The sequence below is a fragment of the Acipenser ruthenus genome, chromosome 14 (genome assembly GCF_902713425.1).
Source record: "Acipenser ruthenus chromosome 14, fAciRut3.2 maternal haplotype, whole genome shotgun sequence".
Classification (NCBI taxonomy): domain Eukaryota; kingdom Metazoa; phylum Chordata; class Actinopteri; order Acipenseriformes; family Acipenseridae; genus Acipenser; species Acipenser ruthenus.
The window spans coordinates 6,915,690-6,942,645 of record NC_081202.1 but is presented as its reverse complement, the minus strand read 5'-3'; the positions used below and the strand labels follow the sequence as shown (position 1 = coordinate 6,942,645).

At 36.3% G+C, this 26,956-nt stretch overlaps 2 protein-coding genes across 5 annotated transcripts; one reads left to right on the top strand and one right to left on the bottom strand.

Moving 5' to 3' along the window:
• Positions 1–1,939: 1,939 nt before the first annotated feature.
• On the bottom strand, positions 1,940–16,634 carry LOC117419555 (protein C12orf4 homolog). 3 transcript variants are annotated; one of them, XM_034032411.3, is made up of 14 exons: positions 16,502–16,634; positions 15,464–15,652; positions 14,895–15,040; positions 14,183–14,364; positions 13,762–13,861; positions 13,286–13,407; positions 12,680–12,786; positions 12,094–12,291; positions 11,617–11,745; positions 9,974–10,045; positions 8,563–8,765; positions 6,061–6,118; positions 5,020–5,087; positions 1,940–2,811 (listed from the first exon to the last, which is right to left on the bottom strand). In XM_034032411.3, the coding sequence occupies exons 2-14, from the start codon at positions 15,639–15,641 to the stop codon at positions 2,722–2,724; spliced, it is 1,653 nt and encodes a 550-aa protein (XP_033888302.2). In that variant the 5' UTR covers positions 15,642–15,652; positions 16,502–16,634; the 3' UTR covers positions 1,940–2,721. The 3 variants fall into 3 exon arrangements, with proteins under 3 accessions (XP_033888302.2, XP_058841653.1, XP_058841654.1); XM_058985670.1 differs by lacking the exon at positions 16,502–16,634 and adding an exon at positions 16,276–16,451; XM_058985671.1 differs by lacking the exon at positions 16,502–16,634 and adding an exon at positions 16,298–16,451.
• Positions 16,635–16,802: 168 nt separating this feature from the next.
• On the top strand, positions 16,803–25,415 carry rad51ap1 (RAD51 associated protein 1). 2 transcript variants are annotated; one of them, XM_058985672.1, is made up of 10 exons: positions 16,803–17,177; positions 17,794–17,843; positions 18,551–18,698; positions 19,308–19,417; positions 20,618–20,704; positions 21,222–21,368; positions 21,597–21,764; positions 22,707–22,865; positions 23,527–23,667; positions 23,882–25,415. In XM_058985672.1, exons 1-10 carry the CDS (start codon positions 17,161–17,163, stop codon positions 24,007–24,009), a joined length of 1,155 nt encoding a protein of 384 aa, XP_058841655.1. In that variant the 5' UTR covers positions 16,803–17,160; the 3' UTR covers positions 24,010–25,415. The 2 variants fall into 2 exon arrangements, with proteins under 2 accessions (XP_058841655.1, XP_034782348.2); XM_034926457.2 differs by having other exon boundaries at positions 16,806–17,177; positions 21,222–21,377.
• The last annotated feature ends 1,541 nt before the right edge of the window (positions 25,416–26,956 follow it).

The following is a 26,956-nucleotide window of genomic DNA, read 5'->3' as shown; positions in this document are numbered from 1 at the left end:
TGGTTTGCCTCCATGACCTTGTCAAATACATAACTAAATAAATTGATAAAATCAGTAATCATCTATAACTCTTTCTTATTTTTAATAATATACCCCGAAGAAGGCTTTTGGTGTGAAAAATATCATCTTACATCAATGGAGTAATTTTTAAAGATTCATTCAACCATTCATTAAATCATCCATAAAGCATTAAGTTCATAAAGATTAATTTAAACTTAATAAACAATGTAGCCAAATGATACTTACAAACCCATGTTATATTGTATCATTGTCTAAGAACAACAGATTTAATCTATATTTTAGTTTCTTACATATTACATTTATAAGTAATTCACAAGAAAATCATCCCATCAATGATATCAATATTTCAACCTTTCCAGAACATAATCCAAAAACAAGCCATTCTAGGAAAATGCTCTATTCAAATTTAACCTGAACCATTGAACAATGATATCTCATAAACTAAATCCTGGCAGTACCTATTGCTCTTTTCCAGCTCTGAATGTTGGCAGTACCGTGATGCTCCAGTAATATATACAAATACAGAAATATGGCTTATATAATGTGACTCATCAAACTCTTGCACCAAAGAAAGAGCTCTTCCCATGACCTCTGCAGGCTCCCATGTCTAACATGGCTATGCACGACTTTAAAATCACTGAGTAACTGCTTTCGTCTTCTCTTTGCAGCATTACTCTTGCCCCTGAGTTATCATACAGCTGTACATCAACCAGTATGACCGAATAGCCATTTGGGTCAACAAAAAACAGACATAGGGTTGAAAGCCAATAGAGACTGACATAGTTTCCAAATTATGTAGTGTTTACATTACCACTGTGTTACTTTCACCACACACATTTTTCAGTACATCAGCGTGTGCATTTTATTTTAACTTTTTATATAATAAAAACCTGCGTGCAAACAAGTGAAGACAAATTTGTCAGTACATTGGTTATCCGATCATATATTTGTACCATGGCGCAACTGAGAATTCTGGGGTCTAATCAATGTGTCAAGTCATCCACTCTTCCACAAAGTGGATGCAACAGGTCTCACTGTATTTTGTCTTAATACTCCCAAGGCTACAAAAGAGCACTAACATGGTAAGGGGCGAATTAAGACACAGAGCAAAAACCTTGATGTCGACCATTTAGTGGCTCCACCTGCCAAGTTTCATTCCTCTGCAATGAAGGACTTTATCTACATCAGTACTGCTATGTGGACAACTGATTTATAACTAGCCTGTCCAATTCCTAGGAGAGCTTTCATGGTAACTTTTACATGAGAATAGCTTCAGCACAAATGTGGCTTTCACTGCTAAACACAAGAACGTTTCATCTGTAAACCCAATATCCCATGAACGTGAAGGACTTAGTGACATGATTTCATTCCATGCTGGATCTCTTCACCAGCTGTGAATTGTGTAAACTGCATCATCAGTAATAGTAAGTGAAGCCAACCACAGCTCTAAACATCGGGTAATGTCCTTCCAGTTCAGATTGATAAACTAAAAGAACAAAGAAGGCTTGTTAATAATTATAAAAGGAAATGGCATTCTAGCCTAGTAAAAGAACTGTGTGACTCGTGATTGCAGGTTCAAAACCTGGTCGTCCCAAGTTACTGACCTCCCATAGGCAGGGTACAAAACTTGTCTGGGTTTGGTTTGTATTCAAGTCGAGCACTTCTAATGGAGAAGAAAAATGGGGATACTATAGGTGATGGGCACTTTAATAAAACAAACAAAATTTAAAAAAAGCAAACGGTCAAATGAACAGCCTTCATATTTGTTCCTGAGAAAACCACCAAGAATAATAGCAAATTCAGCAATTCCGTGATGCTATAAAGATATACTGGCTGCTAGCAGTTAAATGTTTTATAGGTCAATTTCTTTATGGGCAGACTCTTTATGCAAAATGTCAAACAGGATGAGAAACACACCAGAGATTGTAATTTTTAATGCACATCCTACATTTTCAGCATCTAATCCAATAATACATAGTGCATTGGTAAAATGAAACAAAACAAAAACATGTTTCTGCTGTCAATCTGACAAATTGTTGCCGTGTAAAGTTTAAATATTTATTTAGTGCATACCAGTAAATGTATCCACAATGGCATACATAGCATAATTTGATTACACTTTCAAAACAGACATTATAACATACAAATATACATATCTAGACAACTCAGTTCAATTACAGGACATTAGAATTACAAACTAGGTACTCCCTTGTTCCTGGGTCTGCCTAAACCTGGCTCTTCCAAGCAGTCCTGAAATAAATATGTTGAGGATTTGTACTCGAAATTCATTAAACAGGAAATCACAGTCAGACTGACCATTGCCATTACATGGGAACACTGCTTCCTGGCAGGGAAAATATATTTGGTCCTGACAAACAATACTGAGCCTGGATAAGGCTATTATTATTATTATTTAGTCATTTAACAGATATTTTTATCCAAAGCGACTTACAGAGACTAGAGTCACTTACAATAGGACCTTGATTTTACGTCTCATCCAAAGGATGTGGTTGACCTGGGATTTAAACTGGGAACCTCCTGATATCAAGCCCTTTTCTTTAACCACTGGACCATGTAGTGATGTATCATCCAGAACTATGGTTTGTGAGCGATAACATTGTTCAGAATTAGTAAGTCTTTAAACTTGGAAAGCTAACTTCTCCCTTTCTGTTCTTCAGAGCTGTTCTCTTTGTGATGTCATCACTTGGAGGTCAGGGTCAAGGTCGAGGACACTCTGAAGATCTGTGGAAGCATGTTGCTCAGCTGGTAGAACATTTCCTCTGAGATACTCTGCAAATAGAGAAGAACAGCTTGCTGTTTACTTACAGTTCACACTATGTACTGACAACTTGCCTACAAATGCCAGGGACTGTCTGGGAGCCAGTGGAAATAAATGTCATAGCTGTACTGCATACACACCCTACAGTGTTCATTCTACACTGGGATCATGGGAAGTGGGCATGATCCTTCTGAAAGCAGTGGACACATTGAATATTACAAAATTAAAAGGCGACGATATTTGATTTTTTTTTTAATTTTATTATTAATATTTTTTTGTATTTAGTAGTCGCCAATTAGTTTTTTGTTATTTTCTCCCCAACTTAGCTCAGCTCACCTCTACCACTTGGGAGGGGCGAAGACGAACACACACTGTCTTCCGAAGCGCGTGCCGTTAGCCGCCCGCTTTTTTACACACTGCAGACTCACCATGCAGCTACCCAGAGCTACAGCGTCGGAGGACAAAGCAGCCCTGGGCAGCTTACAGGCAATCCTGCAGGTGCCCGGCCAGACCACAGGGGTCGTTGGTGCGTGGTGAGCCGAGGACACCCTGGCCGACCTAACTCTCCCTCCCCCCTGTGCGACGCTCGGCCAATTGTGCGCCGTCCCCTGGGAGCTCCTGTCCTCGGTCGGCAAAGGAATAGCCTGGACTCGAACTGGCGATGTCCAGGCTATAGGGTGCATCGTTTGATTTTTTTTTTAAAGATCAAATTATATATTACAAAGAAACATGAATGAATAAATAAACAGACATAATATAACATACAAATATTACTGTTAACAAATGTACAGCACAGTGCTTGACGTGTAACCTCATAAAATAACCTAATTAAAAATGGATGTGCAAGAAGCCCAGTAAGAGCATAAGCAGGTACTTTTGTTAATTTATCCAGGAATATGGAATATTGCATTAAATGTAACAGCAGGTTGTTTAGTGGATATGTCCTGTTGTACTGAGCATGTTCTCCACTCTGTTTGAATAATAAATGCCATGTTCTGTATATTACTTCTATATATAGCTCTATCTGCAAGGCTGTCATGAGGAAAACAAAGCTACAGAAGTTGAATGACCCAGGTTACTATTTTCAACACTGTTAAGAAGAAATGCTACTGGATTTAAATGCTGCTAATACCTGCTGCCAGCTGTATATGCTGAGCCTGTCACCATCTTTAAGCAAGGCTTAAATAATATCTGTTCTAAATGTTGCGTAAAGAGTTCTAGCTACAATTCTAAATGTGGCTCAAAGCACCCCCAAGGACCAGTTTGATAATCTCCTTTAAAAAACACATTAGAGTTAAAGCAGATACAGTTTTCATGTTACATATGGTGGCAAAATATTACCTCATTCTAACTCCTCACAAGACGGACACCAACAAAATAACTCAAAAGATATGTACGGAAAACTGTTCATGTTAAAGGCTCCTTTTAACCTGAAATAATTCACTGTTTTGTGCCAGTATCTGATGCTTTAACTTTTTATTATTGTAAAATAACAAAATTATTAAAAATAAAAATAACTTTTTATTATTGTAAAGAAAAATTATTACTCTGCACAACTTCCTTTTTTATCATTGAAAACTGGAGCTGGGGGACAATAAATTTTGTTTTCAGAAACGTAGCAGGTACACCCTTGAAGCCTGGAAAGAGAATCATTGTTTTTTCTTCTTGCTTTTTCAAGGATTACTGCATTTACAAAATGGACACAGGGAACACAGAAGCCACCCGCTTTTTTACACACTGCAGACTCACCATGCAGCCACCCAGAGCTACAGCGTCGGAGGACAACGCAGCCCTGGGCAGCTTACAGGCAAGCCCGCAGGCGCCTGGCCAGACCACAGGGGTCGCTGGTGCGCGGCGAGCCAAGGACACCCTGGCCGACCTAACCCTCCCTTCCCCCGAGCGGCGCTCGGCCAATTGTGCGCCACCCCCTGGGAGCTCCCGTCCTCGGTTGGCAAAAGAATAGCCTGGACTCGAACCGGCGAAATCCAGACTATAGGGCACATCCTGCACTCTACGCAAGTGCTTTTACTAGATGCGCCACTTGGGAGAGCCCCAAAGACTACCCAATCTTACTTTCTTAACATAGATGGCCCTGTATACTGAGGCATGTTCACTGCTTCACCCCAGTATCGAAACAAGGCCAAAACAGTGTGCATTCCTCAATAATAATACCCTTAATATGCCTTCAAATACAAATTACATTTATTTTTAAACCTTACCTGTGGTACAAGGAACTGCACTGTGCGGGAGATTCCTCCATCCCAGGATGCCATTTCCATCATAAAGCCTAAAATAATAAAATGTTCATGTGCTAAAGTATTTTTTTTCAACCTACCCATACATGAGAGCCAAGTACTGTAAGCAATAACACATTGTTGTACCGAGAGAGGTGCTTTGAGGTACCAAGCTCAGCCATTGCCTTCAACCAGCTGAGAAGCAGGCAGTCTCAGAACAACTCGCATTGTATGTCAACATTCTGATTTCCTGTTAAAGTCATATTTGGGCAATTTTATCATTTTAAAATACATTTTGTGTGGTGTCTGTCAAACTCAGAACCACAATTTAGCACATCCTGGTTCTTTTACTGATATCTGAAAACAACCACTGCCTGGATTTAGATGTTTGGAATAAGCTGTACACACAAGCTGCATTTAGGGTTATACTGCAATGATCTAATAAAAAGCTGGTTATGTATTGCTTCGCCTCAGCCTGAGTTCTACAGTACAAAATCAGCGATTCAGCACTAGGCTGTGCTTTGCTGTAACCAGAAGACCTTAGTATGAATCCAAATTGTACATTGTTATCACATTAAAAAACAGGATTTGGAATCCCAAATTCAACAGGAAGAGATATTCTACTTGTCATACAATAATGGATAATGTTTTAACTGTATTAACCATTGGTTTACCTTACTATTTATAGTGGAGGATTACAAAAGATACATTTAGTTTCAAACAGTTTCGACATCCAAGGAACTCTTTGATGGTGCATAGTGTTAACGACAATCTGATCTTTACCATTTTTATATTGTACTAAATGTATTATTGCTAGCTGCTATTATTATTATTTTTTTGTACATTAATTACAAATATAGTACTAACTGATTTGAATATAACTACATACGCATAAACAAATGTAGAATGAACCAATAAAGTGTCAATTAGATTTTCGACCCAGTATACTGATGTGATACTTAGTGTATCTCTTGCATGGTCTTGCAGTGTTTACATATTGTAACTGATACCAAAATCAATACTCACCTTTGACACATTTAAATACCAATTCTGCTCTTTTGAGACACCAAGGTATTGTCATCTCCTGCAAGCAATCACGATTAAAAAGTATTAACAAATATCTGCTGTGATTTAAATATTATAAAACATCAGTTACTCTGAATGCTTTCTCCTTTGGTGTGATATACAAGGATAGTACATTCAGTAGTATGCAGTATACATAATTTGTAGTACATAATCTACGAATCAAGTTTAATCACAATAGGATGAGCAAATCTGAAGATGTACTGTATGTAAAAACATAAATATGACATACATACATACATACATACATACATACATACATATGGACAAATGAATGTACAGTAGCATGTCTTAGATTTACAAATGTGTTAATGGAATTATCTTACTAACCATTTGTTTCAATTTCATAAAACATTTCATGTAGTAAGAATGTGTTCATTAGCCCAACCATTTACACACCAGATTCTAATACCCAAATGCTAAGGAATGCCAAGTTTCATCAGAATTAAATGTATGGTTCAATAGACATATCTTAAATTGTAAGTGTTGCATACTTATGTATTAAACTATGAGTGTCCCCAGTGTATACTAATGGGAAGGGCTGCACTGCAAAGTGGAACCTCATGCGACAAGAATCCATGAGACACAGCTCTTCTGCCATGTGTTTACTTTGCCACTGGACCACATCCTAAATCAACTGGAAGCATTACAACCTGACAGCTGTGTATATGTTTGAACAGCTTTCCGGAATCAAATCGCCTACAACTCCTTTATAATGTATCTTCCTACTTGCAGTTCAGTGTCAACACGGAAGCAAAAACGAATAAGATGGGTAGGCACTGACCAGTGTGGTTTTAGCTCGGTAAAAAAGGGTTTGGACCAAGAGAAAGTGGAAACTACAGAACGACCAACCAACCCTCCATTTAAACTAAACCAACATAGAAACATAGCTGAACCCCCCCCCCCCCAAAAAAAAAACCACTTCTGAATAACAAAAGCTTCTGTGCATTTACCACAGATAAAAGGTGCGAGTGACAAAAGCAAATGGGATTAAGATAATTAAAATTAAAAAAAATAAATAAAGAAATATCACTGTGCATCTCTGCGGTGATCATAGCAGGCTAGTTAGTTTTCGATCGCTGGATGTCTAAAAGTGGCACACTGATGTATGGGTATGATTTCCTGCTGTCAGCTACTCGTATAATAGCCTTTGTGTTTTGCAGTTAATATGATATGCAGCATAACAAAGCATAATTTTATAGTTCAATTATACAAATTAAATGACATTAAAATCACACAAAAGGAACCTTGTTACTCTAGTTTGCACAGGGTTTATTTCAGCAGTCAGTAATATCAAATTCTATTTTAATGACACGCTACTATTTCCGACCAACTATTTGTTTCCTGTAGCTGGCCGGTGGAAAGTTACTCAAATTATACAGAAGTTGCCCCGTCCCTGTCCCCCGCTACATTATTTTAGTTCCTCCCAGACTTCACGCAACATATATTTCTAAATGTGCTGCCGGTGTTGAGTCACTGAAACAATCACCGGCTTCAGAAAAAGGGTATAATTATTACTTTTTTATTTTTACAGGGAGAATCTTCTGCATAAGAAGATGTTCTGTCTTTCCTGAAGTAGCTTTTGGTTAACCATTGTTTACATTGTAGGTGGTGATTCGAGCCACAGAAATAAGTCAGAGTTCAATTTTTTTTTTTACTGCTCACCAAAAGCTAATGATCTCAACCTAGAAGTCTAACACAAATGCTTTGGGCTTTGGTGTTAAAATTAAGAGAAGAAACCAGTACAATAGCAAACCGTTTTAGTATTCTACTTTTATACCCTCACCCAGAGATTGGTGGACTATAGTACACATATTTTGAACTGCAAAAAAAAAAAAGATGCAATTGAACATTAGAGGTCAAACACAATGACAAGCTAACCAGCAGCATTATAATCTTAAAATAAGATTCCAATATATCACTGATATTAAAAACTGTACCAGTTATTTTAAGACTCCCATTGCATAGCAGTGTGAACCTGTCTTGGTAGTACAATGTAGTCTATTTCAATGATCTAACTACTGATGTCCTTTAACTCTATATTAATCATGTTGGTGTTTGATTTATTGACCCCCTTAATAACTCCACTCAATACAAAAGAAATACAAAGTTAAGAGATAGACAGTTTTAGGATGGTGGTATTAAGATATGCTGCTGAATAGATTACTAAAATATACCCCAATGTGTCTACAGTCCAGTATGTCCATACAGTACATACTGGAAAAATTAATAACTGGATAACTGCAAGTCTGAGGTTTGTGGTTACAGCTTAACCCCAAGATGTTTCTTTGCACTTCATTGTACACTCTGTTTTCTTGGTATAACTGATGTTTGGATCTTTTCGATTGCAGAGGTTGAAAAGGATATCATTTACTGTTCATTGTTTGTTTGTTTATTATTAATTAGGCTACTATTTAATAATACTTAAAAAGTCCTTCTACTTACCTCAGACATGTCATGCACCAGCAGCAGTGGGATGGTGATAGTGGTGCTATCGTGGGTGCAACAGACTTTGAGGATATTCCTAAGACCCATTATTGCAGGGTCACGTGCTGTGATGTTCCCGGACCTGACATTGTCGTCCACACACAGATGGAAAACGATATGCACCTCTGAGAGATTGGAATGCCGAGAGATATAGAATTCACCTGTCAAGAAATAGAATGAGAACATGAACACCAGTGATTTTGTTCAATAAAAACATTGATCTATATTAAAACATATATTTATTGTAATTGTTTTGTCTTTTTAATTTATAGTAGAATTAATTTCTGAAGGATGTGACTGTGACTTAAATTCTTCTTCTTCGTAATAATCATCAATGTGACGCCTGCTTTGCGTTGCTTTACTGTACCAAAAAACAACAATGTATTTAGTGTGTGACAGGACGGTCGAGATGGTACGAATTAATTTGCTGTACATCAGCGGCTGGCAATCTTTCATTTTATTAAGTTTAAGGTAACAGAAAGATAGCAACACAACAATCTTCACTACCACCTATTGGTAGACTTTATAATTGTCTGTGTGGAAGTTAATCACTGCCATTCTGAAACCAATACCTCCACCAGAGTATCCTTACCTACAAGGGCAGTTTTGCAATCACTATTTACATTATACACAAGTTCATAAAAGTCCATACCCAGATGTGCGGGTCTAGACAAGTTTCTCATGTCCTTTATGATAATGAGATAATTGTCAATCTGTGGTTCACAGTTAATTGTTTGATTAAGGTCCAGGTTAAATGTTCATTACAGATAAAAACAATAACTGTTCACTCCACACATTAGTTCAAGCACATATTTTCCATTTGCATTAAAAGGTTTTAGATGCCTTCTTCAGGTTAGACTTCTGCAACTCATAATTGCTTAACCGCTTCAATTACTTTGCTTCAATTAAAGTATTTCTTCTTTATCTCAAGCAATGGTTAGTTTACACATGTATGTTTGTTTGCAATCACCTTACAAGTACTCAGCTGCTTTATTCAAACAGTTGATTCAAGTAAGTAATTCTTTGTTTAACATACTGTCTTCCAAGGAAACCTTCATTCCATTCTGGTTTTCTTTTTCCGGTTACTCCTGCCCTGAGCACATGGCAAGTCCATTGTCATTACAACAAACAATCTTTACAAAAGTTACATGACCTATTGCACATACACTTAAAAAAAAAAAAAACATCCCCAGTGTATATTAATTACATATTATAATCTCTATGTTACAATATAAGACACTCCTACTGTTCTATATATGTAACCATAGTGATCACACACCTATTTATTACAAGTGGTATTAATGTAATATGTATGTAAAAAGTGGCTTGCATGCCCATTTGAAAAGTGAAGACATTCATTATTGCAGACCTGGGAGAATGTTGGAGGGGTTTCTTTCTATGTTCTTAGACTTGTCGTCATTACCACCATTTCTGGGCATATCTAAAAAAAAAAAAAAAAAAGCAAGAACACATTTTAAAAACATACCTAAACAATTGTTTAAACAATATTTTTAGATACTTGTAACATGGATAGCAGAGAAAACTGAAAAAAGAATAAAGACAGGAAACAAGAAGAAAAAAATGTGTAAAATAAGTGTTAGGTTCCTAATATTTATTATAAGAAATAAAACTAACACTGCCTGCATCTTATGAGGGACTAGACCTTTCTGATAAAAGTTACTCCAGTTTTAATAGTATAACTCTTTATTACTCTAAAAAAAATAGGCAAAACCAGACAGAGATCCTAAACATAAATACAGTTCTGAACAACCTTTAAAAGATAACAGATTCTTACTTTGTTATAGGACCAAAAAAGACAAAGATTTTATATTTATTTTTGCTCAGGCAGATTTGTTTACCAGTAATCTTGTTTCTTCTTAAATACAATTATATAATCTGATGGAAAGACCTATTGCTATGTGTAATTGTGTAACAGAAAATTACCAATTACAATAAGTGGTCTTCAGTGCCTACCAACACATTAACAAACAGAAATCCTGACCACATCCGCTCCTACAAATTTCCCTTTCCAAAACAGCAGACATGAAAATATTGTAATTGTTCAATACATAAATATTACTGTGTGGTTTACCAGTTACCCTTATCGGAACCCTGGATTATGAGTCACTGCTCTGAAAGGTTTCATGTTATTTAAAAAAAATATATATGCAATAACCTCAGGATATTCTTATATAAATTACTCCACACATTTTAAAAAATAATGAATTATTATAGGCTCTTGATAGCCAGATATTTAAATGTCTAGAATTATGGATGCATCTGTAAAGTTCCTAGGATTCTCTCTGGGAACTCTCAGCTCGTGAGCCTGTATTTCTTTGAAGTCTGTGAACAATCATTCTCTTTTTTCAATTAAACATGGCTACAGCACATGTGAAATATGATATGGGAGATATTATAGGATTGCTCCAGACACATGTTTTGACCAAAATTGTATCAGACAATACCAAAGAGGATGTAACAGTAGTTATCTTAACTGTAACAGTATAGAGTAAATTACCGTACAATGCCTAATTAAACATTTAAGCCATTTGTGTACAGATTTTACAATTTAAACTACCACACATTTTCACTGAACAATTAGACTTGATTTAATATTTATAGTCATGTTCATATTTTATGAAACTGTCGTGGTCAAGCCCATGAAGCACTGTAGTATTTTCAGGGTCAAATAAAATCATTCTATAATTAGATAGACCTGTAGAACGAATGGGGACACTCGTTGCTTTATCCGCCATATTTGCCTGTTCTATATTTGTCAATGCAGGGTGAACCACCACACGGGAGTTTAAAAAATAAAATATGTAGATATTTAAAAGTAGATGTACTGTATACTACTATCTTAGAAAAAAGTCTGAATTAAAATGAATATTTCATGTTGCAAATACAATACTTAAAACTTGATCCACACAGTTTAGAGGGAAAGAGATATTACATCAAATTTACAAAAAGTCACAGGAAACACAATGGTGCCCCCTCCTGCAGTCTCCCTACCAGGCTGCTCTTTCTGCTTGCTGCTCCTCTGGGCTCTGGCATACAGCACCACCTGCTGGACCACCTCCAGCTGCTCCTCCAGTCGAGGGAAGTGGAAGTCAGTGCATTCCTGGGACACTGTGGCAAAATCTGAAACAAACAAACAGGAACTGGTGATCCACAATGTCTATGAAACACACAATCTGCATTACAGTGCTGTGTCCAGTAAAGTTAAAGCAAACAATGTCTCTCCCAAACACATTCAAGCCCCCCTCACGGGCATGCTTAATTACTAAAAGGCTTTGGATTATGTTAACAGAATTTCTTCATTATCCACTAAGGTGAACTGGAGAATTAAACTTTTTTTTTTTTTTTTTTTTTTTTTTTACACACAGCACATATGATTATAAGGGCATATTTATGTAAAATAACCTTAAGAACAAGTAAAGTTATAAGAGAAAAATAAATGAACATTGTGTTAGCGGGTGTGCACCGTACCTCTCTTAATGCCACTGTATGAGTTGATGCGGTTATCCACCAGTAAAACCAGACCACACAGCGATGTGGAGTAGAGGGAGAGGGCAGTCTGGAGTCGGTGCAGCTTCACCCCACTGCGATGGTTGCGCTTGTGTTTGCAAAAATCCAGCACATCAGCTCTCAGCAGTCGTAAATTATGCATTGTCTTTAACTGTGCACCTGAGAGAATTTAAAGTACATTTCTTACATCATTTGTTTTACCAAATCAAACAAGTATTAGGGTTATAAATCACTATGACCTACATCCACCATCTGTACGCAACAGAGTTAAAGCCTCCATATTTCCCCAGACTATATATAATGTGACAAATACAGTATCTAAAGAAAGACATCCAGGCACCTTATTTTATCTCCAGACTTAGATTTCTCAGTTATTGTTTGGAGTGGTGTTCACTTAGACACTGATTGGCATATCATTTGAATTTATCATTTAATAAACCTGTTGGTGCAATAATGTCATCCAGGAAAAATGGTGGTATATTGATTAGGAAGCTCGCCTCATATATCAAAATGAACCATTTCCCTTCAGTATGATGTAAACCTGTACCTAGGTGGATTGTAAAGCTTTCTTCCAGCTGTATCTGCTCCTCATACAGCCTCTCGTTGGCTTCCTGGGATCCTCTCAGCTGACTCGGCTGCGCCTTAATCTCCTCGCTTCAAAGGTAAAAGCAAACACAGTGCTCACCACTCTGCAGGTGTCAAGTTAATACATTTTTAAAACAATGCTAATACTATTGCACTCATTGTAGATCTCCTTGGTGTTCAAGGATTTTTACTTCCAGCACATGACCAGAAATCAAACGTATTGACACTGCATTCCCTATTATTTCAGAACTGTAATTTATTGCAAAAATGCATCATAAATCACATAAATTCTGGGTGGATGCAGTAGCCTCTGGGATAAATGCTTATCTAGATACAGGTCTAACTGTGACTTACCTATGAATATATAATGAACAATTTAGTTCTTGGTTTCGGACGAACCCAAATAGTAAGTGCAGTAGCACCCATACTTAGAGGTATTATAAAATAATGTGTAATATACTACTAAAAAATTTGATATAAGTACTGTACCGGTAGCCTCTTGACTAATATCATTAGAAGTATTGTAATAGTATAGCAGTTGTAACTGCATGGAACAAGAAGCACCTACTTGATGGAGCTGTTGTTAGGGTTCTGTAAATCCTGGTGAAGCTTGATCACCCATTCCTGGTATTCTTGTTTCTGAATGGTAGTCAGCTGTTTCAATTCACTGGCCCATTTATTCTCCAGTACCTAAAAAGGTAGCAGAAAAAAAATATTAATTTAAAATCATAATTCCAATATTAAGGTATGACAGAGTTAACAAATCTACAACTTTGCTGACTATTATGGACTACTGCTAAAGAGAAATTGGGAAGACAAAATAGTGTATTATGCGTTATTATTCATTATAACAGTATTTGAAATCCCAATGAAAGTCAATGGCAAAATGTCATACAATTGAGCAAATCATTTTCTGCGTCACTGTGGCAGTAATACCCAAATAAAATTCTCATAAGTCACTTTTATACAGTAAGATCTTGCATCTGCACACACAACCAAGACTGACTATATTGCAAGACCACATCTTTCGATTAGTTTCCTTACCTGTTGAGAGTCAAAATGCTGAGAGGCGACCGCATTTACATCCTGATCACTTAGAGTATTTCCCAGCTCCTTCATCACTTTATCCATTTCTGAAGACTGTCTGTGCATCACAAGAAAAAAAATAAAGTAATTGTATTATAATCTCCTGCCATCTCTTATTTTACATGACTGTTATATTCCAAAAATTTAAAAGAATGCATGTACAAAATTATGAAGGTTAAACTATGATATGGATCTTTTAAACATAGGACAAGAAAAGTAAACAATAAGCAGATTCACTACATTCATTAAAAAAAAATAAAAATAAAAAATAATCTACCAAAGATGTTCAATAACTAAAGACCGATGTAGGAACTTGGGGCTGGGAACATCTACATGTTTGTAAGCTTGCTTTTTTTTTGTTTTAAATAAACGCACAGACCTTTCTTGTAATTTCTTCAGCTCCATATCCCTCTCTCCGATGAGCTCAGAGATGCTGACAAAGTAGTTGTGCTCCAGGTTCAGCAAAGTCTCTGAGGCTGGAGAATGGATCAGGTCGTGGTAAACATCAGCAAAGTCTTCATCCCAGCTGGGTTCCTCAGGTCTAGCGTGCTCCAGTGTCGTCTGAGGAGTCAAACAAATACATAGGAATCATCCAATCATTCATAAAGTCTTAATAACACACACAAAAAAACAATAAAACAACACAAACACAAATAAGGCACTGCCACTGAAACAGTTTTGTAAAGGTTGTGTTACTTAATGGGCACTATTTTTAAGTGCATGGGCAAACTTCCTGAGAGAAATAACATAATATTAACAATATTCAACTAGTTAGACACACAGAACAATCGCTTGAACTATTCCTTCTTGCAACCAAGTGGTTGCTTGCTACAGTAGCTTTATATGGCAACGATTGGTTGGTTCCTCCTTTGTGTCAAAAAAGGGCCCTAAAGACTCTGTTTGAGACATTCCAGGTTTTACTGTGGACTCAGTCAACCTTATTCAACAAATGGAGAGATAAAGGTTCAGGTGGGCCTAATTGAAAGTCATAGTCTTGGAATGGCTCAAACTGATTAGTATCTCCATCCCAAGCTGGCAGCCTTAAACCAGTGGCGCAATGCTAAAACACAGCCCTCTCCTGGTTCACTTACGTCAGAATATGCCTTTGCCCAAGCGTTGGTCAAGAGGTCAGTGTCCACTTCTCCAGTTCGGAGCCTTTCCAGGGCTAATTCAGCTTCTCTATCATAATCCTTATTGGTCCCCTCTTCTATAAACTTGCTAAGGGCATCCTTTAAATCTATTTTTTACAAACAAAACAACAACAACATCAACATCAACAACAAAACACGCACACATGTAATGTATCAAATACATAACAAATACGGACAAAAATAAGCAAGTGGAAAAAAAATGGTATCCTTATATTCTGTATTGTTCCCTGCTGTCCGTGTCCATGTATGGTGCAAACTATGTTGGCAGGACTTAGTGCACGATAGTGTTATAGCATGCACACCATGATGTTTAGTTGTTGTTTTTCAGACTTTATTTTCAGTTTGGCTCAGGCTAATTATCCTGCTACTGTATATGACAATATTTTTAAAAGCCTTGACAATAACACCTTTAAACTTGTGTAACATATCTGCCTATAAGTCACCCAGCCACCTTCGATGCAGACACTAGTCACTGCAACTGGACAGTAGCTAAAGCAAGAAATCCTTACTTTTTTCGACAAAGCAAGGTAAACTGTGGAGCAGCATAAGCCGTCCATGCAGATCACTGGCATTGCCTTGCACAGGGAATTCCACGGGCACACTGAGAACACAGGACTGTTTCCCCGGCTTGAACTCAAAGCGAAACTCTCTTTCAGTCGTAACAACTTTCCCTTTATTTCTTTTCATTCTTAAGGGTCCTGTTTAGGGCAGAAAAAAATAATAAAGAACACAGTGCATTTGCAGGCAAGTTTTGCAAGGCAAACATTGAACTCAATCCAGTTTAAAACAAAGTTGTTTGGTCAACAGCAGATTAATTTAATGTTGTAGAGCAGGATACATAATTTAGCTGCATTAATTTATAGGTTAGTTACATATAAGCAAAATAAGAGACATAAAACAGATGAAAACTATATCATTCTATTGAGTTTTTCTTACATGACAGATTTTACCACAAAATTATAATATGACGACCCTTTCTCTAAACTGTGTTAGCCAATAAACTACCCGTATATATTTTTCTCTTTCTGTAGCCCTGATTTTACTGCTGGCAGCAGTTTTTTGGGGGCCTTCCAACATGCAGTAGAATTTGTACTGATAAGAAACCCCAAAAAGGCTGCCGATACGGGATTTTCTAAAAAACAAACAAACAAACAAACAAACAAACAAACAATGTATTTGTATTTGCTTGCGATTGTAAGTCGCCCTGGATAAGGGCGTCTGCTAAGAAATAAATAATAATAATAATAATAATAAACAAACAACAACAACAACAAAACATACAACAGGAGCGAAACGCTGAAAGATACGATGGGTGTACTACCTGAGGTAACGAATACAGGTACCTTTTTTCAAACTTTTAAGGAAAAACTGGTTCACCAAACGACTTTTAAATAAAGTGTCAAATAAGTGAAAAACTAAATTATACGACGTTATTATTAACGTGAAATCAGCAAATGCAAGAACTGTCCTCTGTGAAATAAAATCTGCACAGTACTGAAAAGAACAAACAAACAAAAAAACAACAACAATATTTTAACACGGCTTACCAGGCGGACATGTAGATATATTTTTAAACTCTTAAACTATAAATAAAAACAATGAATCTAGAAGACCAGTATCATCAGATGACAGTCGGAAGCATCTCTAAACATGTCGTAAATATCACAAAAGCAGATTCTGCCCACAACAAATTTGTTCCAATGGTGTTTGATTCACAAAAAATAAAACAAAAAACATACAGGAAATAAAGTAAAAAAATAAGAAAAAGGGAAAGTGATTTGAAGGCTTTTATTAAACGTTCATATATACCGGTATATATATTTTTTCTTTTCAAAAAACGAAAGTGCTGCGTCAAATGGAAAGCTAGTTATGTTTAATTCATTTCAGGCGGGTTGTGATCAGAAAGGGAAAAGAAAATAAGTTGGGAATACTGCTGGTTTAGCAGAATATCGTTATTTATTTATTTTTATTTCACTTTAGAATTGTTTTAACATAATCATTTTTCTAATAATTAATCCCGTGAGTTTTTTTTTATTTTTTAAACCGAACACCCTGGTGTTGTGTGTGGCTCAGCTGTTAGTTGTTTCTTTGTGCAGTGGCATTAAAGTTGGGGTCATTTTTTAAAATATATTATTTATTTAACTTTTTTATGCTGCGTGATAGCCATTTTTGTTATTTGATGTTTGCATGATCTCCACAAACAAGCATGGCAAAGCCTACGAGGTTTGTAACACTAAATCGAAATTCTTACTTGTGTATTATTAGTATTGAGTATCTGTACACTGTAAGGAAGCATAGCAAATGGAACTGAATAACAATATGTGCCTTAAATAATAAATTACGTGTTATACTGTACCTATGATATAGTATGATATTTGTGTCATTTTGTTATCTGAATTGTTTGGCAGAACTGTATTTGGCTGGGGGTGGGGGTTTGAATAACATTTACTTTTGATTAATGCCGTGATACTGGACGTCCTTTACTAAATTATTAAGCATTTCAGATTCTAGGTACGACTATATATGGAGGTGCCCTGCCAGTCTATCGTTAATTCACGTTCGTTTTTAGATACAGTATATCTTGTGAAACACTTAGTTATGATGAAACTTGATATGGTCATTCTTTGGTAGAAGTTAGTGAACAATAATCAATTTGAAAGTTTTACTTGAACTGTTGCAAAATACTCTGATGGCCAACTTAAAAAAACAAAACAAAACAAAAACTAAAATTAAATAATACGTTCTCTGATGTACTTATCATGCCCTATACTTTTGTATTTTTACCTAACTTTTCTTAATGATAGTTAATTGTTCATCTCATTTTTGTCTAAATGTTCAGGAACAAGAAACCTGTAGACTATTCACATTTTGGCGATTTTGAAGATGAAGGTAGGTGTTAAGAACAGAATTGTGATTTGATACAGTAGTAATATATCAACTTAAACTGGTTATAGCTAACAATAATTCCCAAAGTCTTACCTCTCACGCACTTAATCTGTAGATCTCATGCAGGGATTGAAATGAGACTCGTATTGCATGGCAGTTTGACCCATTCCAGGTTTTACTACGAGCTTGATTAGCCACAGTGTATATAACATACGTTTCACAGCTGTGCATATGCGATCTACAAAGCAAAAGAAAGTCACACCAGGTACAGTCCACTAGTATTTATGGAATTGTTAGCCATGACTCCTTTTATGAATATGCCATTTTGCATCATGTGTTGTTTTAGTGGTAATACATGTGGTATGTTATAATATACATAGAGGATGTACTATGAAAGTTCATAGAGTACTGTGCACCGAGTATAGCCGAGTAACGCACATTGTTCAAACTCTTGGCACCTGTTCATTTTAATACTATACCAGGACTGGGTGCAGGACTAATGGGAGTGTCTAACCCTGCTAGATATCTCAACACTTATGAAAGGTATATTAAATCATGTTTCTACACAGAGCTAATGCAGATATGTTTTTCAATTTCAAACTTTTTTTTACTGGCCACAGTGTGCTTTGAGGTAATGGATTGTTTTAAAGGTGCGTTACCATGAAATAAACATGATTTAATAGAGCGGCTTGTGGCTTAAATTGAAACAGATGAAGATTTTGCCTGTGTAAAAGCACCTCCTAAGAAAAAGCCAAGAGTGGCTCCCAAAGAACCAGAGCGACAGAAAAAGCTGAAGACCACGAACAAGCCCCCTGGTCAGGAGTGTGGTGGATCTCTGGGGAAACCTTGTGAGGAAAGGTAATCTACATCAAAATGTGATGTAGCTTTTAAATCTAAATGGGAGCAGTGTTACTGTACTGTCAATATTTCATGGACATATTTATGCCAAATTGCTGGGGATCTTTCAGCCAATCAGAGCAGCCCTTTCACCTTCTTTATGCCACACATTACAAATAAACCCTACTCATGACCTCAGCTGTAATATATAGATTTTCTACCATGCTTTATTCACAATATTGGTACGGTTGATGTCACATGCTTAAAAAAAACATACCTGATGCACCTCAACTGGAAGACTTGGTCTCTTTACTTGTGCTGATATTCTCCCACACAAACTATATTATAATACATTTTAATATTTCATAACAGTAACCTTTATCTAAAATGATGTGCTCCCTATTTTGTAGGCATTTTGAGGAAGTAATAAAATGGTTTAAAAGTATTAAATATGACAATATGTAGCACAACAAAGTTGTTTCTTGATTGTTTAATAACATTACCGTTTTCTTTCTGCTTGAGGATAAGTACAGACTTTGGACCCTGGGTGGGGTCTGATGTGAGATACCACTATTTAGATCAAATGAATAGACCCCAATAATTCCACAGCTGTTTATGGTTTTCTTACAGGTTACTTGTGGATGACAGGCTTTATCAAAGGGATTTGGAGGCTGCTTTAGCTTTGTCAATGCTGCAAACAACTGAAGAAAACTTTGCAGTCAGTCTACCAAAAGAGAGAGGTTTGGATTGGTTTGTGTTTGTTCCCCAATAACACAGTGATTCAAAATTATTAAGTTATTCAGCACCAAAGATATTGTAACTATTGACCTCTATTGACTTTAATGGTACCTTGACGAGCAACTTGGTATGTCCATAAGTAGGAAAATCAGAGTTATGTATATTCTTTGTGTTTGGATTCACGCTGCTACATTTTCTGTGGCCTCTGTAGAGCTTTCAGAAGTATGACTAATATCCAAGTGAATTAATTCTTTGATTTAAAGAATGACCACATTTATTAATGTAAACAGAACTCCAACTCTATTGAGGCCCACTGCTGGTATAACTGCCTCTAACATATTTCCCATAGATTACAAAAATGCATTACAGTATATATAGACTTTACGGTTATGAATATTACTTACAGTTTTATCATTCAGCTTAAGCTGTGCTTGCAGTGGGGGTGGTGATCTGAGAGCCATCTGTTTTCTGCCATCGTACATTTCAGCTTGTCATCATACAGTATCTCTGCTGCTTTTGGCTGGAGATCTGGTGTGCCAGAATAAGAAGGGTAAATTGAACTGCTAGAGGTAGTTGTAAAATTATCATTTTGAGTGAAACATTCTGTCAGTGTTACCTCAGCCTTTCTCTCTTAGAAAAGTGTCCATGCAAACTGTAATGTCACAGTGCCCACAAGTATTTTTATCCCTTGAAGGACATGTGCTGGAAGTCTTAACTCACTGGATAACTAAACCAACTATAACATATGCTGATGACAGAATTACATCTGCGGCACAGTTAGTTGGTCATCTTATGTATATGTATGTTACAGTGTTGTTATGCAAAAAAACAATGAATGTGTTTTACCAGTGCCAAATATACAGTGACAAGTCATTTAAAATAAAAGTATGTTATTCTACAAAATTGATTTTATTTAATTCTGTGCTTGAATTTCTGGTCAAAGACATGATTTTGAGAGTTGTATTAAGTGCTTTAAAGCTATGAGTTAAAAAAAAAAAAACGTTACAAGGTCAGAAACAGAATGAAATCAGAGAATCCATTATTTAAGATAATGGAGATATTTCTACTTGTGCCAAGTTGCTATTTTAAGGTTATCCAAGACTACTGTATTTACTTTGTCTATTTACTCAATTAACGGCACAACCATTGTGAACCTAATGACCAGATTTAATATTTACTATGTTGTTATTTTATACTTTTAGATAATGACGTTCATGCTGACTCTGAAGTTGCAAAGATGGATGGGGCCCCGTTACTTTCAAACTGCAATATGAATATTAATCTTTTAGGTAAAACAAAAATGTTTGACAACTAATTAAGTAGCAGATAATTACACTGGTCCACAAAATATTGTGAACCACATTTTGAAACAAAGGGATATTTTCTTAGAGGAATAAAACACCTGTAATGGCGTTACAGTAGCAAGAATCAACTTAATTGCAGAATGGAGCAAAAACCTATTAAAGAGAAATTGGCTTCAAATAAAATTCTTCTTTTTCTGTCCCTTTTACAGTTCTATGGTGTTTGCAGTAATTCCGAGTGGTTCTCTTTGCAGTTACTGCGTTACGGTGCATTTACCTGAATTCAGGTGCTGCTCATCAGTTCTGGTTGGCAGCCATAGATATATAGTATGTAACATCAGCCAGAGCATCCAAATTGTCTTCATAGGAATAAGCCAACGTCACCAAGTAATCTGCCTCTTTGAATCTAGTTTCTTTTTGCTGGCTGTGCACAAGAAGGTTCAGCACAGCACTGTATTGTCAGCAGCTATTCTGTTGTGTTTTTATTTTCTTTTTTTTCCCTAAGGCCTGAGTAAGATCACAGATGATAATGACACCTCCGGTCGTAACAAACAAAGGCAAGCAGCCTCAAAGGCAGCAGTACAACAGAGAAATTTGCTGCTGGATAATGAAGGTGATGGTGACGGAGATCAGGATGAGGATTATGAGCCAGGTACTCTAGGTAAAGGATTTATAACTGCACAATCTGACACTCATTCATTTTTACTTAAACCTTTACCTGTCCAGCCATTGCTCAAGTATCAATCTTTCACTGAAGTTTTTTTTTGTGGATATTTATTATTAGTTTTTATAACTGGTTTAATGTCAAAGTTGTACAGTATAGTAGTTTGTAATTATGTTTTGGAACTGTGTCGATCAAAAAAGATATTTCTCATTTCAGATGTTGGTTCAGAGAGTGACCCTGATTTCAGTGATGAAGAGGAGCATGTTGAAGAGATCTTAGTTAAAAAGGGGGCGAAAGTGAAAGAAAATAAGGAGGAGGCCAAATCAAAAGCACACAGTTCAAAGAAAGAAAAGAAACCTCTTAAATCCAGGCTCGGTGCGACAGGTCAGTTATACAGAATCACTGTGTTATTATTAGCATGCTTTTTTTAAATATGTAAATACAAAGCAGAAGTTTTTTTTTTCTTTCGAGTAACTATCTTAACATGATGTGAACTAATTGTACTGAACTGTACTTATGATTATTACTACTAGTAATGTTATTAGCAGTTTTTAATTATGCAGTGCAACACAACACACATAAAGTTGTTTTACTTGTAATTTGCTGTCTTTGTAAAGTAAAGGTCAGTGAAATTATTCATAAGTGGTCTGACTGGACTTGCCTCTGATTTCAAAGTAATCAGAGGAAATTACTTCCATCTGATTTGACTTGCGTCCGACAGTGCTTGGGCCAACCTGATTTTGGGACGAGTTGACTGTGAACCTATGATACTGATTTATGGGACTATTATCTACAACTGGACCAGTCAACACAAGCCAGTTACTAACCACAGTCACGTCAACCATAGTAATTACACCCTCAAGTGGCTGACACAGCAGTAGTTGCGTATCATTGCCACAAGGTGGCATCGTATTATTGTTTAATTCAGAGCATCAAATTATTTTTGCAAGAATATTAAAAGCACACATAGAGTAATGCAAAATTGCGCCATTCACTACATAGATTAATTTGGGGGCAGCCGTGCAAAAGATAAATCCTAATCAAGTTATGATCTTATTTCTGCTAAGAAATAAATAAATAAATAATGACATGTTGCATTAAGTGAGTGACATATCTAACCAGTCGCTGGCAGCAGGAACCAGTGTGATATTGAGTGGCGCAGAATATTCATCATTCTGTGAGTGAATGTTTATTGGCTACGATTCCCCATTCTTTATTTGTGCAGTCTGTGTCAGTTTCTTTCTTTTTTTGCTGAATGATATGGAAATGGTCAAGATTGTAGGATAGTTGGAACAGGGTGCCGATCAAAGATATTTCTCATTTCAGATCTTGGTTCAGAGAGCGACCCTGATTTCACTGATGAAGAGGATGAGTTCACAGTTAAAAAGGGGGCGAAAGTGAAAGAAAACAAGAAGGAGGCCAAATCAAAAGCACAAAGTTCAAAGAAAGAAAGGAAACCTCTTAAATCCAGGCTGAGTGCGACAGGTCAGTTATACAGAATCACTGTACGGTGGTCATATACCCCTGGGGTTCTTCAAGTTAATACATAAAATAATGTATACTTATCATACAATAATGTCTTTAGTTAGTTTTGGTCAGAAATGCATGAGTCCCTTTACTGCTCACATAACATTGAAACCTACTGTATTACTCAAAAACAGTCGCTCTTGAATCTAATTTGCACCCCTAATTTCAAGACCAAAAGAAAGGGAAAGAAAATAACTTGAGTGAAGTTGCAGTTAATTCATAAAAGAACACTATAATAACTGAAAAAACATTCATTTAAGAGGATTTAGCAAAAGCACCAGAATACTAAATAACAACAATACACAGGAAGATAAATAAAACCTACAGTACTTGAGTAACAGTTCAGCTACCAAACTTGAAAAGGTAAGCTGAAGCTCTTATTATTAGAGATGTGGCTGCAGTTGTAGCTGGCTTTATATTAGACAACCTGATGCACAAGACACCACCCGCTTTTACCCATCTGTGCTTACTGTATCTGACTGAACAATTTATTGTACTCTTGTAACTGGAATATTTAAGCCAGGAGCTACATAGTTTAAAATTAAATACATATTTAATCACAATAAACTTAAACAGCAAATCAGAAACAAGATAACCATTTTTTTTTTTTTGTTCAAAGGTACACCTGCAGCTGCAAGCCCAGCTCCCACCGCATCTCATCCCATATTGATGAAGCCCTCGAACGCGACCCTCGCAGCCTCCAAACCTCTCCAGGTTCAGAGCCCATCCGGTGCCAGGAAGCCCAAGTGGACCCCGCCAGGTAAGCGCCGAAGGAATAAAACGAAACTAAAGAAACGTGTCACCCCAGCAAACCAACGTTTGAACCAAATGATTATTTTAAAGTCACACAAGTATGTTTTGTAAAAGCCTGAGTTCAAGGAAGTTTCTTGGCAGAAACCTAGATCCAACTGTGGACCTTTTGGTTAACATTTTTCAAGACCTCAAACCTAATTTTAATTTAATTTTTTTCCTAGCGCAAATTGGAAGAAGCCCAAACGCCTCTGAAAATCTGGCAGTAAAATCTCCAAGCCAAGGCCTCCGACTTGGACTGTCCCGGTTTGCCAGAGTGAAGCCGTTGCACCCGGGTGCAGCCAGTGACTGAACTCCTTTTAGCCTGGGCCCTCCTTCAAGAACCCTTTTTTCTGGAGTGTGGTTTTTAGACCTCTATGAACAAGTTGATGAATTATATATATATATATATATATATATATATATATATATATATATATGGGAGTTCACAAAAGACATTTGTATATGGGCAGCAATATTTGTAAAAATATTTTTATAAACTACTTTCAGAATTTGGAATTTGGTGGAGACACTTTTAAAACTATGTTAAAGTGGGCTGTTTTGGTTGGTTGGTTGTTTTCCCTACCTTTTAACTGAGTGGCAGTAAGCACCAGCCTATATACAGACTGAGGTCCAGATCAAACCCTGAAAACATGTATTTACTTTTAAATATTTATACCCCACTACAGAAGGTGGAGGTTATTTATTGTTTTGTAATATTTTCTTTTTGGTGGGATTTGAGACCTCTGTAACTAATGAAAGTGCAAAATGGGTAGGATTTATGGATTTATTTTGTTAGCTGTAATTACTGCAAATGAAGAGAATAGTGCTATGGTCTGAGGATTCTAATTGCAAACCTCAGCTCAGCAACTGTATGCTTTGAAGTTGGGTCGTCCTTGGCAAATTAGCCATTCAGCTGTAAAATGGGAGGCACACAAAAAATGCACAATTAAGAGATGCACCTACATATAATAATTTCAGCTTAGACACACATTTTTTTTATAAAAATTGAGCAGTCCTTTGGGTACTACTTGTTGTCAGAGAGCAGATGTAAGTTGTTTCAGGCATTTCTGGCTGACAAATAAAATACATATAATAATTTATATAACTGATGTAATTGAAGTTCGCACAATTTTCATCCCTAATGTGCTTAACCCCTAGATTTTGTGACAGGCCCCTCTATACTAAATTGTGTCCGTCTGACCCCTAAAGAAATATGATGAATTTGAGCCCTGATCACATTGCAGCACAGTCGAATACTGGCTTGTGCTCTTCCTGATCATAATGAGCAGGGTTTGCTGAATTAGCATGCAGAATGGGGCCAGGCAGAATAGGATACCCGGTGATTTTATTTTGAAGCACAGGCAAACTTTCTGAAAGGAATAATACAATTTAAATGGTTTAGTATGCTCAAGAGGCAACTCGTTGCAGGTAGGAGCAGTTAATTTATTGTACAGGAGTTTTTTTTATGGTTTTAAACTATTAATCTTTCATTTTAAGAACTTTGTCTTTGCACTTTCTTCAAAACAGGGCTCTGTATTTTAGCCTGATGCTACCTATTCTTCTACATTTTCACTGAGTACCTTTTTATTTTTTTCTATGTAAGTCTTATGTTTGTATCGAATTTATATAGATTACTTTTAATCTTTCAAAAATGGATGTATATTTTTTGTAAAAAAAGTTTCAAAAAGAGAAATAGTAATAAAGTATTTTTTTTTATTTTCCCTCGTCATTCTTTATTTCTGATTTTAACAAATAAAAACCAGTATTTTGTTTTTTAATCTTTAAGTAACTTTTTCTAAAGAAAAAAAATCATGATAATGTTACAAAATGAAAAACAAAACACACAGAGTGCTTAAGCGAACATATTGAAATATATAACTTAGTAGTTTGACTCTAGTTTTAAAATGAACTGGTGTTTTACCTCTTTCAAAAAAGACCCTTTGAAAATATGGCCCAAAGTTATTCAATATAATGATTAAAACTAGACTTGCTGCTTTTGACCTTTGACGCTGTTTTGACAGGCAGATCGTTAATATACAGTTGCTACACAGAGAGGTGTTTCATTTTAGCTACCTTGTCCAGGTTAAATTATTGTCCACCTATCACCTGCTAAATGCTTGAATCTGTTTATAAGAATTGCTAGGCCCAATACTTTTGATACACTGGGGTTTACTTTGTGTCAAGCATGGCTCATTATAATGCTGCTATTTAGCTACTCCATTACCCACTGTTTGAAATAAGGCCCTAATGGCTATTAAAGAGGAGCACAGTGCTCCCTGCAGATTACTTAAGGGTGTAGTGTCCTTTTCATAATGCATTTTAAGATATTTTCAATCAAAGGAAAAGGCCCGTTTCCATGGTTATCGCAAAACATGAAGTTCTGTAGTGCCTGACAACCTTCATATTCTGTATGTTTAATGGTAATTAGCGCTTCATTTGAGAGAATGGTCTGATAGAGCTGTAAACCCACTGTGGTGTTTTTAAAAAAAATGTATTGAATAAAACCATTAAGTATTTGGATGTCAAAAGCATGGTCTAATTAGGCTGCAATCAAAGCACTGAGGGTACTTGTGAAGAGTTTGGCCATCTGTTTGATGGCAAAGCATGTGAAATCTTTAGAACTTGTCTAAAACATAATCAGGTTGAGTGATCATAGAAAGATAATTCTGCTCAAAACAGTAGAATAGTAGTCTAAAACACTACCATTATTGTATATTTATTGAAAACACTATTTCAAGTTATCCTAGTGGTTACAAAATATAAATTGGTCCAATTCAGTATACTTTCCACATTTTGGCTGTTGTTTTTTCACGTGAATATACTGTAACGCAGACATACACACATACAGGTTAGTTCACACAGTGTTTACTGATGTGAATGTTTGCGTCTCTCCTGCAAACCTAATATTCAGAACCAATCTAATCAAATTCGATTCATTCTGAAGGGTATGTGACCCTTCAGAATGATCACTGAAATGATATTTAATTTCAATGACCTACCTTTGCAGGTTTCACGGAGATCAGTGTTCACATACTAGGAGAATGCTGGGTTTGATTTCAGAATCCTGAGGGAAGAGTTCCCTATTAAAATTGCATGTTGTATCAGTTACATGTATTTAACTTATTTACTTGCCGTGGCATTTCCTGGTAGATTACGGCTTGGCTCTTCATGCGTTTAATAATAAGCAAGCACAAGGTGTGCAGACCAAGGTATGTAAGTACTTTTTTTTTCTCAATGCCTTTCAGAACTAGCATGAT